General features: G+C 33.4%; 1 protein-coding gene across 1 annotated transcript in view; it reads left to right on the plus strand.

Annotated features, from left to right (window-relative positions):
* DACH1 (dachshund family transcription factor 1) overlaps window positions 1–14,556 on the plus strand; it is a 414,957-nt gene that overhangs the window by 356,216 nt on the left and 44,185 nt on the right. The window contains exons 7-8 of the mRNA XM_004286289.4: window positions 5,384–5,535; window positions 14,298–14,445. Coding sequence (XP_004286337.1) covers window positions 5,384–5,535; window positions 14,298–14,445 — 300 coding nt within the window. The remainder of the gene's footprint in view (window positions 1–5,383; window positions 5,536–14,297; window positions 14,446–14,556) is intronic.

Below are 14,556 nucleotides of genomic sequence, written 5' to 3' on the forward strand. Positions count from 1 at the left end.
AATATGAGTAGAATCATGAGATGAAATGATGAGAAGAATGAAATATCATTTTTTCATACTTTATTGATTTTGGAGTTTTAAAATATTTTCTTCTCTTTTTTACTTTCTCTTTATATTGTCCTTTATGTTCTAATTGATGTTAATTGATTATGTCTTGTTATAATTGTCATAATTATATTTGTTATAATTATTAAGATGTTAATCAGTAGCTTTTTCTGGTCAAAAGATGAAATCATTTGTTAGTTTATAATATGTGCTGTTCTGTTTTCCTTTAGAAAATCACTGTAGTTCCCTAGAACTAAATTAAAATACAAGAATACTTTAAAGTTAATAACCACTCCTTCTTAGGACTTTAAAAACAACAAGAACTCTTTAGAGAATTGGCATAACTACTGACCCCTACGGTTGTAGAGTATTTAAAAAGATTATGCCCTAGTTAATGCAGCTTTCAAAAGTGCTTACTTTATTCCTAGGAAGATGTACCCATCATTGCATCAGTCCTCAGTGTTGTGAATGACTGTCTTATAAATTTTTCAAATTTTATTAGAATTTATCAAATTGTCTAATTTGATAAAATGAAGCAAGATAATTTGACTCCTTATAAAATAGAGTTTGTAAACCTAAGTATAATCAATAGCTTTCTCTGAAATTTCGTGTTTGTGTGACTCATTCTTTTTCAGATGTTAACGAGATATCCATAACTCTTTGGAATTTGTAATTAAGATATTGAAATTCAGATGCCAAATTGATGCACTATCACCCTCCAATCAATATAAGTGAAATTTCCACTTAACTAATTTTTCTGATTTCTTATAAGGAGTAATAGAGAATGTGTAATTTTAGATTTGAGTGATACTAGAGTTTGTCTCATTCAACCTGCTAGTTTTTTAAAATTGAGGAAATTGAAGCCTGAAGAAGTTGTCCCATGTCCAAAGTAGCTGTTACTAACTGAACACTGAATTATTTTCATTATACATCCCAATGTATTCAGAAAGTAGTGTGCACAGTTTTAGTTATCTATAGCTGTGGAACAAATTGCACTAAAACTTAGTGGCTTAAACCATCATACATTTAAAATCTCATGATTTCTGTGAATCAAAAATCTGGGTACAACTTAGCTGGATACCTCTGGTTTAAGGTCTCAAGAGTTTGCAGTTATGCCATCAGCGTGGCTTGCAGCCTCATCTAAAGGATTGACTGGGCACGGAGAATCTTTCAAGCCAACTCATGCGGTTTTTGGCAGCCCTGTCTCTTGTCCTTTGTCCCTGAGCAGGGCTGTCTCATGACATTACAGCTGGTTCCTCCATGGCAGGAAATATAAGGAAAGGGAGAGAGAGATGGAAACAGACTTTCTACAGCTGAATCCTGGAGGTGACATCCCATCACATTTGCTTTATTCTGTTTGTTAGGTCTAACTCAGACTAAGGGAAAGGTTCTATATGGGATGTGAATAACAGCAGGGAGGAATCATCAGAGGCCATCCTGTAGGCTACTATATACCTGCCACCTGCTCAGAGAAAATACTTCCCCAGTACTTGTCAAGTAAATTAAAATACTTATTTATTAATTAAGTCTTTATAGTAAAACGTCTCAGGTAATGGAATTGGAATATGGACTCTTGGTTGAACAATAGTATTCTATATACATTATTCTTTCTGATTTTATACTGTGATTATGAAAAAGTATGCCCTTGAACTTATGAAATATGCAGTGAAGTCTTAAAGATTAAAGAGGGAAGATGGTTCAGACATACATACACATGCACAGAGCAAGAGACGGACAGAGACAGAGAAATAATTAAAGACCAAATATGGCAAAATGTAAACAATTGTTTAATTTGAGGAAGGAGTTAAATTTGTTTCCAAGGGCTGGTTTAATAAATTACCACAAAAAACAATAGAAATTCATTTTAAATTACCACAATAAAACAATAGAAATTTATTTTCTCATAGTTCTGGAAACCAGGGGTCTAAAATCAAGGTATCAGCATGATGAGCTCCCTCCAAGAGACGAAAAAGGAGAAACTGTTCTTTACCTCTTCTAGCTTCTGGTGGTTGTCAACATTCCTTGACTATAGCCCCCAAATTCCAATCTTTGTCTCCATCTCCACTTTGCCTCCTCCTCTTCTCTGTGGCCCTCTTCTGTGTCTCAAATTTCCCTCTGCCTTTCTCTTATAAGGGCACTTGTCATTGGATTTAGGGCTTATCCTACATCAGGATGATCTCATCTCAAGATCCTTAACTTAATCACACCTGCAAAAACCCTCTTTCCAAATAAGCTAGAATTACTGGGATCCGGGGATTGGGCATGGACTTATAGTGGGGACCGGGGGGCTACCATTCAATACACTACAGAAGTATATAGGGATTCTTTGTTCAATTCTTGCAACTTCTCCATAAGTTTACAATTATTTAAAAGCATAGTATCAAAGAACAAAAAACAGAGATTACATTGTCAAATGCCATAATAATTCAAAGAGAATAGCATCTGACAAACTAACTTTCTTTTAAAGATAAAACTTTAAAAAATGTACAGATATATCAAGCTGCAATAGGTGTTTTGTGAATTTGTGCTTCATCATCATTCATTGTTTGAAGTCAGTGGAGATTATGTGATGTCAAAACACTCTTCCATGTTGTCTGGCTTCTCAAACTTTTGCTTTAATCTTCTTAAGACATTTAGGATATCAAAGGTCACTTTTATTTCAAAAGGAATAACTGTGTTCCCAATTTTACTATCTTTGTAGGAAGACTGAGACTTTCTATGATGTTAATTGCCACAAGATGACAACTTTTTCTCAGACAGTAGGGTCTTGAAGCCCAAAGGAATATTTATGTTTTGTTCGATCTTTGATTAATTTATTTGTCTTCTTTTCAAATATGTTTATTGATCTTAAGAATCACTCTTTTTTCATTTCTTTATAGCTGTCATTGTGCCCTAAATTTGATTGAGTGAAAGTGGCTTAATGCAGTATCTCAACCATATAAAATGATAAATAAATGAATCTAATCACATAATACCATACTACATGATAGTCTGTTCACACTTACCTGAAGCCGTAAGGACAAAGATGAGCATTCCACTGAAGCAACTGCAGAAAAAAAAAAAAAAAAAATGACATTCACACACACACCCCACATATTCCTACACATAAACAAGGAAGAATTTTAATCCTACATTGGGAAAAAATTGGAGTAGCTAACAGAATAATGATGGAAGACAAAATGTTTTACTAACTATAAGAATTAGCTACTTTACAATTGGAATCTGTCACTAGGGTCTAGATGAGCTCTTAAGACTTGCAAATTGTATTTTTTAACATCACTTCTCCAGTTTCTAGTACATTGTTTAAGTAGATATTGGTAGTATTAAGTAAATACATATATAAATGTATATATCATGAGTGATTAATGAATTAACTCACACAATAGCCAAACGTAGTCAAGCATAAATGTATTGGTTAAGTCAAGTAGTCATGGGAATTATGGAACTTATAATCAAATGTGTGTGTGTGTGTATACATACATTTGATGCTTTTTGCTTGGACAACCTTTAAGAATTGTGGAGTCATAGACTCTAATGCTGAAAGCAAACTCAAGTGGTCGTCTGGTTCTATGCCTTTCTTCAAGAGACAAGCAATTATTATCCCCATGATCTATTAAGCCACACTTTCTTTAGCATGTGACAGCTAAGATGATGCTGATCAAAAAATATAGCTCTTTATTCTTAAACAATTTCACATGCACATAGATGTTTAACAAGCACCTTTGCAGAGCTATCATGAGAAAATGCTAGCAGCCTTGGTCTGGAGGAGTAATTTATGACAGCTAGGTAAATGGTGTCCAAGATCACCTTGATCATATTAGCCACGTAGTAGCCCTACCCCTGCACTGCAGGCTTTCTTTAACCCTGGTGACAAGAGTGATTAAAAGAAATAAAGAACACAATGAGTCCTACGCAGGCTGCTAACTCTGTTTCTTCTTCTAGTACCTGCTGCCTCAGATCATCTGTCAGTAAGTTAACAGAGGAGGGAGTGGAAAGAGAAACTGCTAAGGAATGAGTGAGTGTGTATGAGAGCAGGGTAGTTAACAGAAGGCCTTGTGTCCGTCACTCCCCTCCCCAACCTTTCTTCCCTTTTGGTTCATTAACTAGAAATGTGGAAAGGTGAGGGAGATGAATTTAACTTGTCCTGACATTAGTCAGAGACAGAGAAGTGCGGCAACTTCCAGAATATTTCTGCCCCAGAGAGAGGGAATTGGAAAAGGTGTTGTGTGGTTAGGTGTTGTAATGAAAAATAAAGAAATGATTCAGGAGAACAGTGGAATCAAATTATAAGCATAAAGGTAAGTGTGCTGAAGTTTTTAGCCACTTGCAAAATTAAGAGATATTATCAGGACTGTGCAAATATATTGCTCTAATTTTCCTGGGGTGAATTATGAAAATATTTACAAAATTTAGAATCCCGCCCTGAATAAAATTTTCTCTGTGATATAATAGACTAAAATAAACCATAATAAGTATCTATTTTAAAATGTTTAAATAATAAAGAACTGAATAAGAAGATTTCACCGTGAGAGTAAAAAGAATTTGTATCTGGGCATTATTCTAAGTTGCTTACAATGTTGGAGAATGTTCAATAAGCAAAGTAAAGGTTAATTTATCTTAGGTTTTATATTTGATTTTTGAAATGTTTTGAGAGTTGTATATTATTACCCTTTCTTTAGACCCCTTTTTCATGTTTAAAAAACTAGTTTTTCAATATGAGGTGAGAGGTATTCAGGGCCAAAAGAATTAGATCTTTAGTTTTCATGATATTGAATTATTCTATTATAATTGAGAAAGAATATATTTGATTCCAGTTTTTATTTTAGTCGTGGAATTAAAGGTTTTAATTGTATAGTCACTTGTAGATTCCTTAAGAATATATTTGAACAAATCATTGATATATAGGAAGGGTTAATTGAGAAAGAGACACTAATATACATAGCATTTCTCCTATATGAAGCTCTAGAAATACCCTATTGTCAATCCGAACAGAACAAACTAAAATGAGATAATTGGGAAGGTGCCCATAAAGTCAGCCTGAATATATTATCACAACTATATATGAGATAATATTTGTTTTAAAAAGATTCTATGGCACTGTAAACTCAGTCTCATTAGAGACTGCATTTAAGAGGCTTATAAAGTTACTCATTAATGTTATCTTGTTGTATCTCCACAGCTTTTTCATTAAAGAAAATTCAGCAGAAAGCATTTTCTCCTGATAGCAGGAACCAATTTGCAATAAATGTTCTGGAAACCACTAGGGAAGCCATTACTGAGGTCTAATAAAAACAGACAAGCGTAACTTGTTCTATATTTTTGTTTCAATCACATACAGATGAGACCCCGCTTTCCACACCAACTGCAAGAGACAGCCTTGACAAACTTTCTCTAACTGGGCATGGACAACCACTACCTCCAGGATTCCCATCTCCTTTTCTGTTTCCTGATGGATTGTCTTCCATAGAGACCCTTCTGACTAACATACAGGTAGGACTTTTTCACAGTCTGGGAGAAAGGAACGTGGAAGGCTCAGTTGTCTATTTTTCCCAAATTCATACTATTCCAGCTTAATCCATTCTTGAGATTGACTGAACCATGGTATTGAAATTTTTCTAGCAATTTAAGATTTTAAACTTACTACACAAATCAAATTGGTTAGAAATACAAATATGTATATATTACACACATTAATATACACACATTAAGGTGTATACACCTTAATGAAAACTTAGATGCAAATGACCTAGGCCTTTTAAAAATTATTCTGCCTAAATGCCATCCTTATTGCCAATTAATGGGAGGAATCTAACTGTTTAAGTTTGTCTGATGTACTAAATGACAGTATACCAGTGCTAATAAATATTTAGCTATTTTTAAACTGCTGGCCTTTCGGTGAGGAAATGATATGTTTAGTCATTCAAATATGTCTAAAGTAAAATAATCCAAAAAATCCCTTCTTTCATAAATAAGTTTATTTCAGTTAATAGGGTTTCTTCAAAGAATAGACTTCAAAAAGCCATACAAAACTTTCCACGGATTTCCTATGTAGTCTTCAGGATGTATATTTTACGTACAGTACATTATGAATCAAAAATACTTACAGTTAGCAATAACATAGAGCATGGAGCCAAAATAATAAGAGTGTTTGGGATAAAAGAAAGCATAATTTTCTTGCCCACACATGAAGTGGTCATGTGGACCCCAGATGGAGATTTTTGCCATCTACTTCAACACACTTGGAATAGCTAGTAGTAAGCATACGCTTACAGATACTGTGCTGGTAATTTTTTTTTTTTTAATCTTTGCTCAAGCACTCGATCCTTAGTGATATTTTTCTGTACACATTTCCTACCATATTAAACTTTCTCCCAGTAGAAATGTAATTAATTTTATTTACCCCTCCAAGGACATAACAGAAGGCCTTTAATGTAACATATCTTCTCATCTATTAATATGGCATTTTTAATACTAACGTAATTAGAGTCTCCAGAACTGTATTCAACTTTAAGGTTTTATATCTCAGTAATTGAAATAAATCATCAGTCTAGCCTAAATGTAATCAAGGCTAAATAATTGATTATATTTTAGAATAAACATAAAACTTATTTTTTTCAAAATTTGGCCCATATTATTTTTTTCCAAGGTAGAGTTTTTAATGAATTTCTCCTTTGTCAAATTAAATGCTTTCAGAAAATATCCCTCAACGTTTTAAAATGGACACTCTGAGAAGTAAGGGAACAATTTATTTTCTTATGTATATAACCCCATATGAAGCTAAGCATTTAACTTAAATTTCTCCATTTAGGTGTCTGTATCTTCACTAACTAAAACCTCTTTAACCAGGAAAGTGGTAATTTAATTTCAATTTCAGCAGAGAAAACATTTCTGTGTAAACATTTACTAGTATAGACGAGCTTGCTCATCTGAAGAGTGGGTTTACACAGGGACCCTTGCATTGTGTGTGAAAACCACATCACTAAGTCAAATTCTGTCAGTTTGAGAGTGTTTTTCCACCCACCCCTGGCCAGTAATACCCAGACTGGAAATATCTGCATCACCTCAAATTGGAATTATTTCTTTAAAGAAAAAAAAAAGGAAACTTCAGTTTTAAAACGTACAAATTTTAGACAAATAATTTATTTCATTGAATATATCTCTAGATTTAATATACTCTCTAACCTTCCAACCAGCCTTGAGAGGTATATTTTAGGAAGAGTTGATGATAGGATGATCATCAAGGCAAACTAAGTTATTTATTTCTAGTCCCAAATCATAGGAAACTCTGTCTGATAAAGTTAGAACACTTACAATAAGAATACTTCATTTAAAATAAATTATGCTTGTTCACTTCAGTCTTGCATATATATAAGTATGTATATATATGTAGATATTATATATTTATATGTATGGATTTAATACCTATATACATGTATATGTGTATGCACATATGTGTACATAAGGTAAAATAAAGATGAAAAATCTTATTGAGTTCCATGCACAGTAATACAAACACACAATACATACATACATACATATATACATGTATATATATATATATATATATATATATACACACACTCATTAGACACACGTACTGGATTTATGTTCAGTAATGGTTTCACATTATTTTGCAAAAGGTCATAGATGCTAGCTCTTTTATTATTGCCACATATATTGAGTTATAGTAATATCCTAGGAATGGTATAGAATGTTTAAACAGTCATGACCCTGGCTTATGGGGCATACAGTATAAATGTGTTTGCTGTCCAAATTCTAATTTGGGTAATTACATTCTGTCTACCTCAATTTCCTCTGCAATTTCAATTATATATAATGGGGTTCTCTGCTTTCTGTTTCAAATGGTAACACTCTTTTGGCGTGGTAAGTTTAAAGCTCCATATTTCCTTTGAAGGTATTTTATCACAATGACAATGAAAAAGAATTGAGTTAAAAATGTTTATATTTTTTACATCATACAATTTCATGTTTGAAACTAAAGGTTTTTTATGTATATTTGTTATTGTAATTAAACCCAAGACATTGGGTTATATTTAAATTTAGTGCACATAGACTCTATTTTTCCTTAAAGTTAATGACCAAACATCTCTTAAGAATAATTTAAGGAGTTATTGTTCTAATAGTCAATAAGTTAATTTCATGATATTCTATAATTTGATAATTTTCAATTTTAAAATTTGTAATGATTACTACAGATGTCCTTTCCATAATGTGTTATCAGAATTGAATTTTCATAAATGTTATTTCTTAGTGCTTTAAAAGAGGGCCTGTGGAAAAATACTGTAGACCAGTATTTTAAAATATATATGTACTATATATAGTATAGAAAATACATATTTTATATATATCAATAGTATAGAAAAATATATGTAGTATAGAAAATATATATATATATTATATACCTTTAGGCACTAGATTTTTGCAACCTTCTAGAACTATACTGTTCTTTCTTAAAATTTGAGTGTTTCAGAAATTAAAAGTAATGAAGGATAAAGATATCTTCAGTAAAAGACAGCAATTTCACTTTAGTGAGAGATATGGATTCATTCTAGATTTTGCTTTTTAGGATTTTTAAAAATGTATTTTATATGGAATTTTATTTTATTTTTTTCAATGTGGGTAGTCTTTCATTATGGCTTCCTTAATCAAACACATCTGTGGAGAACTCCCTGTGAGATTATAGGTGAGGAAAGTAGAATTTTAGTGTCAATTTACTGGATGTGACACCTTCGATCATTGACTACCATTTGAACAAACTGAAAGGAGAATTTTACCTACTTACTCAATCTGAGCTTTCACGCTGTAAAGAATAACTGGGATCTATTTGTACATAGGACCAGGAACAAATGATTTACATTGTTTATCCTATTTACAAGAATTATTTTAAATGACTTACAAATATTAAAATAAGAATAGGTAAATAAGTAGAAAGGTAAAATAAGGTAGAGAATATAAAGTTTAGTTAGGGGTGAAGTTAGCACTAAAGATATATGCCATAAGGGGAGAGAGGATAGGAGTTTGGGTCAATGTGGTTTGTCTATGTGGTGGTATTAAACAAACAAGGAAGACCTAAAAGGGATGTTAAAACCACAATGCATGGCAGTCCCAGATTGGTTCATTATGGTCTAATAAATAAACATAATCTAAATGTTGTATTTAAGAAGTATTCGTTACTTCTATATTTAAGGGAAGACAATGAAAAATAATTTGACCAGGGCTTCCCTGGTGGCGCAGTGGTTGAGAGTCCACCTGCCGATGTAGGGGACACGGGTTCGTGCCCCGGTCCGGGAAGATCCCACATGCCGCGGAGCGGCTGGGCCCGTGAGCCATGGCCGCTGAGCCTGCGCGTCCGGAGCCTGTTGTTCCGCAATGGGAGAGGCCACAACAGTGAGAGGCCTGTGTACCGCAAAAAAAAAAAAAAAAAAAAAAAAAATTGACCAAATATTCTGATTATACATATTCCAGTCTTTACATTTCAATGTCATGCCAGTAATGTTATAATTTATACATTTCAAAGAAATTAATCATTTTTCATTAGCATCATCAATACATATTTTTAATTATAACAGAGTCAGATAAGAGAATTAGAAGGAAACTTTTCGAAAAGGTAAACAACAAAATAGGACACTGGCTTCAAAATATGGGTAGACTAGAATCAGATATATTGGTCTTACATTATATCTTTTTATCTTTAATCATAATAATATATTAATCTTCTCCCCTTTTTTCCCATTACCAACTTGTGAAAAGAGATCAAATAAAAAAAACCAGTAAAATATAGCCAGTATTTTTAACCCAGTTTACTATAATGAAGACAGTAGCATTAACCTCTTAAAAATCTGGACTCTATATTGTATTTACTAATTTATATTGTATACAACAACAATGATAATAACATAAATAGTAAAAACTAATATTTACTGAGTAATCTTAATGAGTCCTTATACAGGAAAAATACTCCTGTATAAGTCTCCTCTACTCTACTTCAACACTAGTTAACTTCTGACGCTTCTGATCAAGAAATGTCTGGTAGTTTTTCCCATACCAAGCAATTCTGCAACCCCAGCTGGGTGCCCTACAATTTAACTCAATTCTGGCACTATCTACCTAGAGATAGCATCAGATCTCACAGGTTAAGAGTTCAGTCCCACAAGACTGCACTCCTTGCCCCCATTTCCATTGTCAATTTTAAGTCCAGATTATAACCTGTGCTTGTGACCAAACAGCTACAGATTGGAGGTTCCCACCCCCCACCGCCATGAGTTCAATTAATTTGTTAGAGCAGCTCACAGAACTTAGGAAGATGTTTTACTTACTAAATACCCAGTTTATTATGAAAGATGAGAAAACCAAGGTCAAGAAGGAGCAGATGGCTTGTCCAATATAACTCAGGAGCAGCCAGATAGAAGAGATGCATAGGGCAAGGTATGTGGGATGAGGCATAGAGCTTCTGTGCCCTCTGCACATGCCACCCAGCCAGTACCTCCACATGCTGACCAATCCAGAAGCTCTCTGAACCTCACCCATCCTTTAGGGGCTTTCCAAAAGTCTACTTAGTAACAGAAACTCAGGTGTAGTTGCAAGGGGCTTATCGTGAATAACAGACGACCCATTTCACCTCTGTTGCTCTTATCACTTAGGAAATTCTACCCGTTGTAGGATCTCTAGACACCAATATCCAGTGTAGGATACCTAGAAGTGCTTTTGATGGAGAGGTCATTGTTAATCGACTTCGGAGAACAGTAACCATAACATTAAACCAAGTATAGCTATAACTTTTGTCACAAGAGCTGTGAAAATGTGTTAGTTGATACTGTGCTATTATATATTTTTTTCTGTCTATAAAAGTTCCTGGTTTCAAGGCACTCTATTCCTTCTCATCCTGGAAAGAAACAAAAGGAAAAAAAAAAGTTAAATAAGCTAGGGATTTCTGATCCAGGCTTAGTCAACTTACTAGTTTGGGATCTTGGATAAGTCACCTGTTCCTTCTGGACCTTGGTTTTCTAATATTTAAAAGGTTTTAGTTAGAATAGGTGATGGCTAAAAATCTCCTCCAACTAAGTTATTTACTTTCATTAGAAGCAGCAAATTATTGAGCACAAATTTTGGCACGTGAGTTTCAGTGACATTCATGGAACCTTACGTGTCATCTGATTCTGAAATAAATGTGTACAAAATACAAATATGGATTAAGTAAGCTTTTCTTCCTCTAGGATCTAACTAGCAAATTAAGAAATGTTTCTTTTATATCAGTATATCTTGTAGTTCCCTTATACAAACAGATATTTGTACTTCCTAGGCTATAGAAATAGTTGAGATATTGCTAGATTAATCAGTGTCCTTAAATATATATATATGTATATTATATATATAATAGACTCATTCTCTGAAAATTATGGAAATAATTTAATTTACATGGTAGATCATTTCAGAAAACAAAAATGTTTGTGTATTATGACAACCATTATGCCTGACCTATAGAAAAGAAATTTGAGGTCAAACAACTGCTGTGTCATAGAGTAAGCTTAAAATGCATTTCTTCACAACTGTCATGGTCCAACTTCAACATCATGAGAACTGACCTCCCCTTGGAAGCAAATTCATGTTTTAAGCCCCGTGTATTTTACTGTCATCGTAGAATTTTCTTGATACTGCACGACCACATGAGACCCAGCATTTAGTGTGACCTTTTGCATATGATCTACCTGGAAAACTTACAGAAGTCACACAAATCTGAAAGTACTAAATGGTGTCCCAGTGATTTGTAGATGTTGTGAACACTACTTGCTATTGCTTTTCCCAGCTCCCTGCTGCACTGAAATTTAATCGGTTTTCTGTATTTTTTGCAGCAGAGCGGTCACAGGCAATACCATATTTTTTGCATATGCATCTGTTTGACTCTAGTGAAGATTTTTGTTCACACTGGACTCCTGATGTGCACTGATTTAAAGTCTAAAAATGAAACTTAATTTTATACAGCTTATAAGTATTCCCTAGATGGTATTGGATCCTATAAGCTAATATTTTTCAGACATAATCAGCAGGAATAGGTAATATATTACCATTAGTGACATTAGCAGCAACAGTAACAAAAGGAAACAGTAAATATAAATGATCTTAGCAACTTCATACTTTACAACAAATATTAATATAAAATTATACAAATTAGAGTTGCAGCTTAACATTATTCAACATGTTTATTCATAATGATTGTTTCATATTTTAAAAATGCCAAAATATTGTGTTTTGTCAGCCAAGGACAATAATAGTTTAATAGTAATTTATTTTAAACAGCTACTGATAATACAACCAATCAACACATTAAGTGGTGCCAACATTGGCATCTTGCTAAATAATATCTAGACATTGCACAGAGAGTACATCTTTCAAAGATAAGTCAACAAGAGCAATCAGAGCAGAAAATTAGAATTTGGTATCTTAGAATTAAAATACAGCAAAACTAAAGTTTTAATTGGGGTGATCTAAAAGGGCACTTGATGTAATGATCTCTTTTATTTGTTACTAATTGTTTGTTTCTGATGAAGAAGAAACATACACAGGAATGTTACTGAATTAAGATGGCAGTTTTCTTAGCAGCTATGTTTTATTGCTAAAAACAAAATAGTAGGGAGGGATGAACTGCCACATAGAAATTCTCTGGTTTGTTTCATATCACAAGAATTAATCCATAAAACTCAGGGTCAGTAACAACAAATATGAAATAATTTATATGTGCTTGAAAAGAGACTAAAAATGGCTTGTGACAATGCTACATCAGTGGGCTGAGCTGAAGGTACATTCCTATTGCACTAACAAGTCAAGCTGGAGTTGAAATTCCTGAATCAAACTGCTTGTGGTGTCTCCTGCAAAGGGGTCACATTCTAGAATATATCTACAATTGGCATTAACTTCCATTTCATTTCTAATTTCAATTGAAAAATTCAGCTGCTGATGTTCACAAACCAAAGCAAAACATCTTCTTCAAAACAGCATTTTGTATTGCTGAGTTGATAAGGATGGAAATTTTAGCTCCAATTTTTACTAATAAGTTTACTAATAATTTTCTAAAGCATCTTAGAAGAGAACACATGCAGAATGCTTTGTATATGTTTTACATATTCTCATAATCTCATTTTCAAAAACCTGAGAATACTACTAATTTTTAAAAATAGAATACAGTCAAATTACATATATATGACTTTATGTTATATAAATAAATATAGTTTGCCTTCACCGTATGCTCTTGAATTATTATATATACTGTCAAATAGTCCCCTAAAAGTTATCCTCTGTTTATAGCCGTTTTGATTGCCTTTTTAAAAATAATGCACTATTAAGCCACTAAGTTTTGGATCCCTTACACATATTATGTAGCTCGAGAAAAATATACCAGTATTATAATTTCTATTCATCAAAATTTAAAAAGCTACTCTATGGTAGGCACTCTCTAGGTTTTAGGGACGTAGTACCCAATGAGAGAAAATGTCCCTGCCTCAGAGAGCTTAACTTTCAGTGGAGAAGATGCAACATAACGCACTAAATGAATAAATATATGACAAAATTACATAATAATGCTATGAAGAATTTTAAGGAGGGAATAAGCAGGTGAGTTTGGAGGGCTGTTCCAGATAGGATGGGAAGAGAAGGCCTTTCTTGAGTGGTGATGGAACAAACGTGCGATGAATGAAGGATGAGCCATGCAAACTCGGGAGAAAAAGCATTCAGGAGGGTATCAGAAAGACCCAAGTCCCTGGTGCAGAAACAAATCAGTGCCTTGAGAAACGAAAGGCCACTGGTGTCGCATATAATCTCAGTAGGGAGTAGTAGAGAATGAGCCCTGAGAGATAGGTGGGTACTGCCAGCATCACGTGGGCTTATATAAACTATGTCAGATAATTACACGTGGAACAGCTCCAGTCTAATTTTCTCCACGGTATTTATCTCTTAGACACGCTTATGTGCTACCCTCATATAGTTTTAAATCTAGATATTCTAATTAGAAGCAGTTGAACCTCCATGCCAAAAATATTTGTCTTTCTAAAATAGTTTAATTAAATTTAGATTTTTTTTTGCTTTAGTTATATTATTTGTCCTAGTGAGTACAGAGTGACTGCACAACAGGAGCCAAAGAATTTGATAAGTGGGTTGTTCTCTTTTAAAATACTTTAAAGTAATGAATGAAATGTGCTTCATACCAAAATATTACAATTCTGAATACCTTCTTTGTACAGGGGCTCTTGAAAGTTGCCATAGATAATGCCAGAGCTCAAGAAAAACAGGTTCAACTTGAAAAAACAGAACTGAAGATGGATTTTTTAAGGGAAAGAGAATTAAGGGAAACACTGGAGAAGCAGTTGGCGATGGAACAAAAGAATAGAGGTATTTTCAAACTTCCAACTAAGTCTAATACTTTATGTCAAATATTCAACATAACAATACTATGTTTCGTGATTTACTGTGAGACCGTAACTTTTTTGTTTTTACTTTTAG

Source organism: Orcinus orca, chromosome 18 (assembly GCF_937001465.1).
Source record: "Orcinus orca chromosome 18, mOrcOrc1.1, whole genome shotgun sequence".
Classification (NCBI taxonomy): domain Eukaryota; kingdom Metazoa; phylum Chordata; class Mammalia; order Artiodactyla; family Delphinidae; genus Orcinus; species Orcinus orca.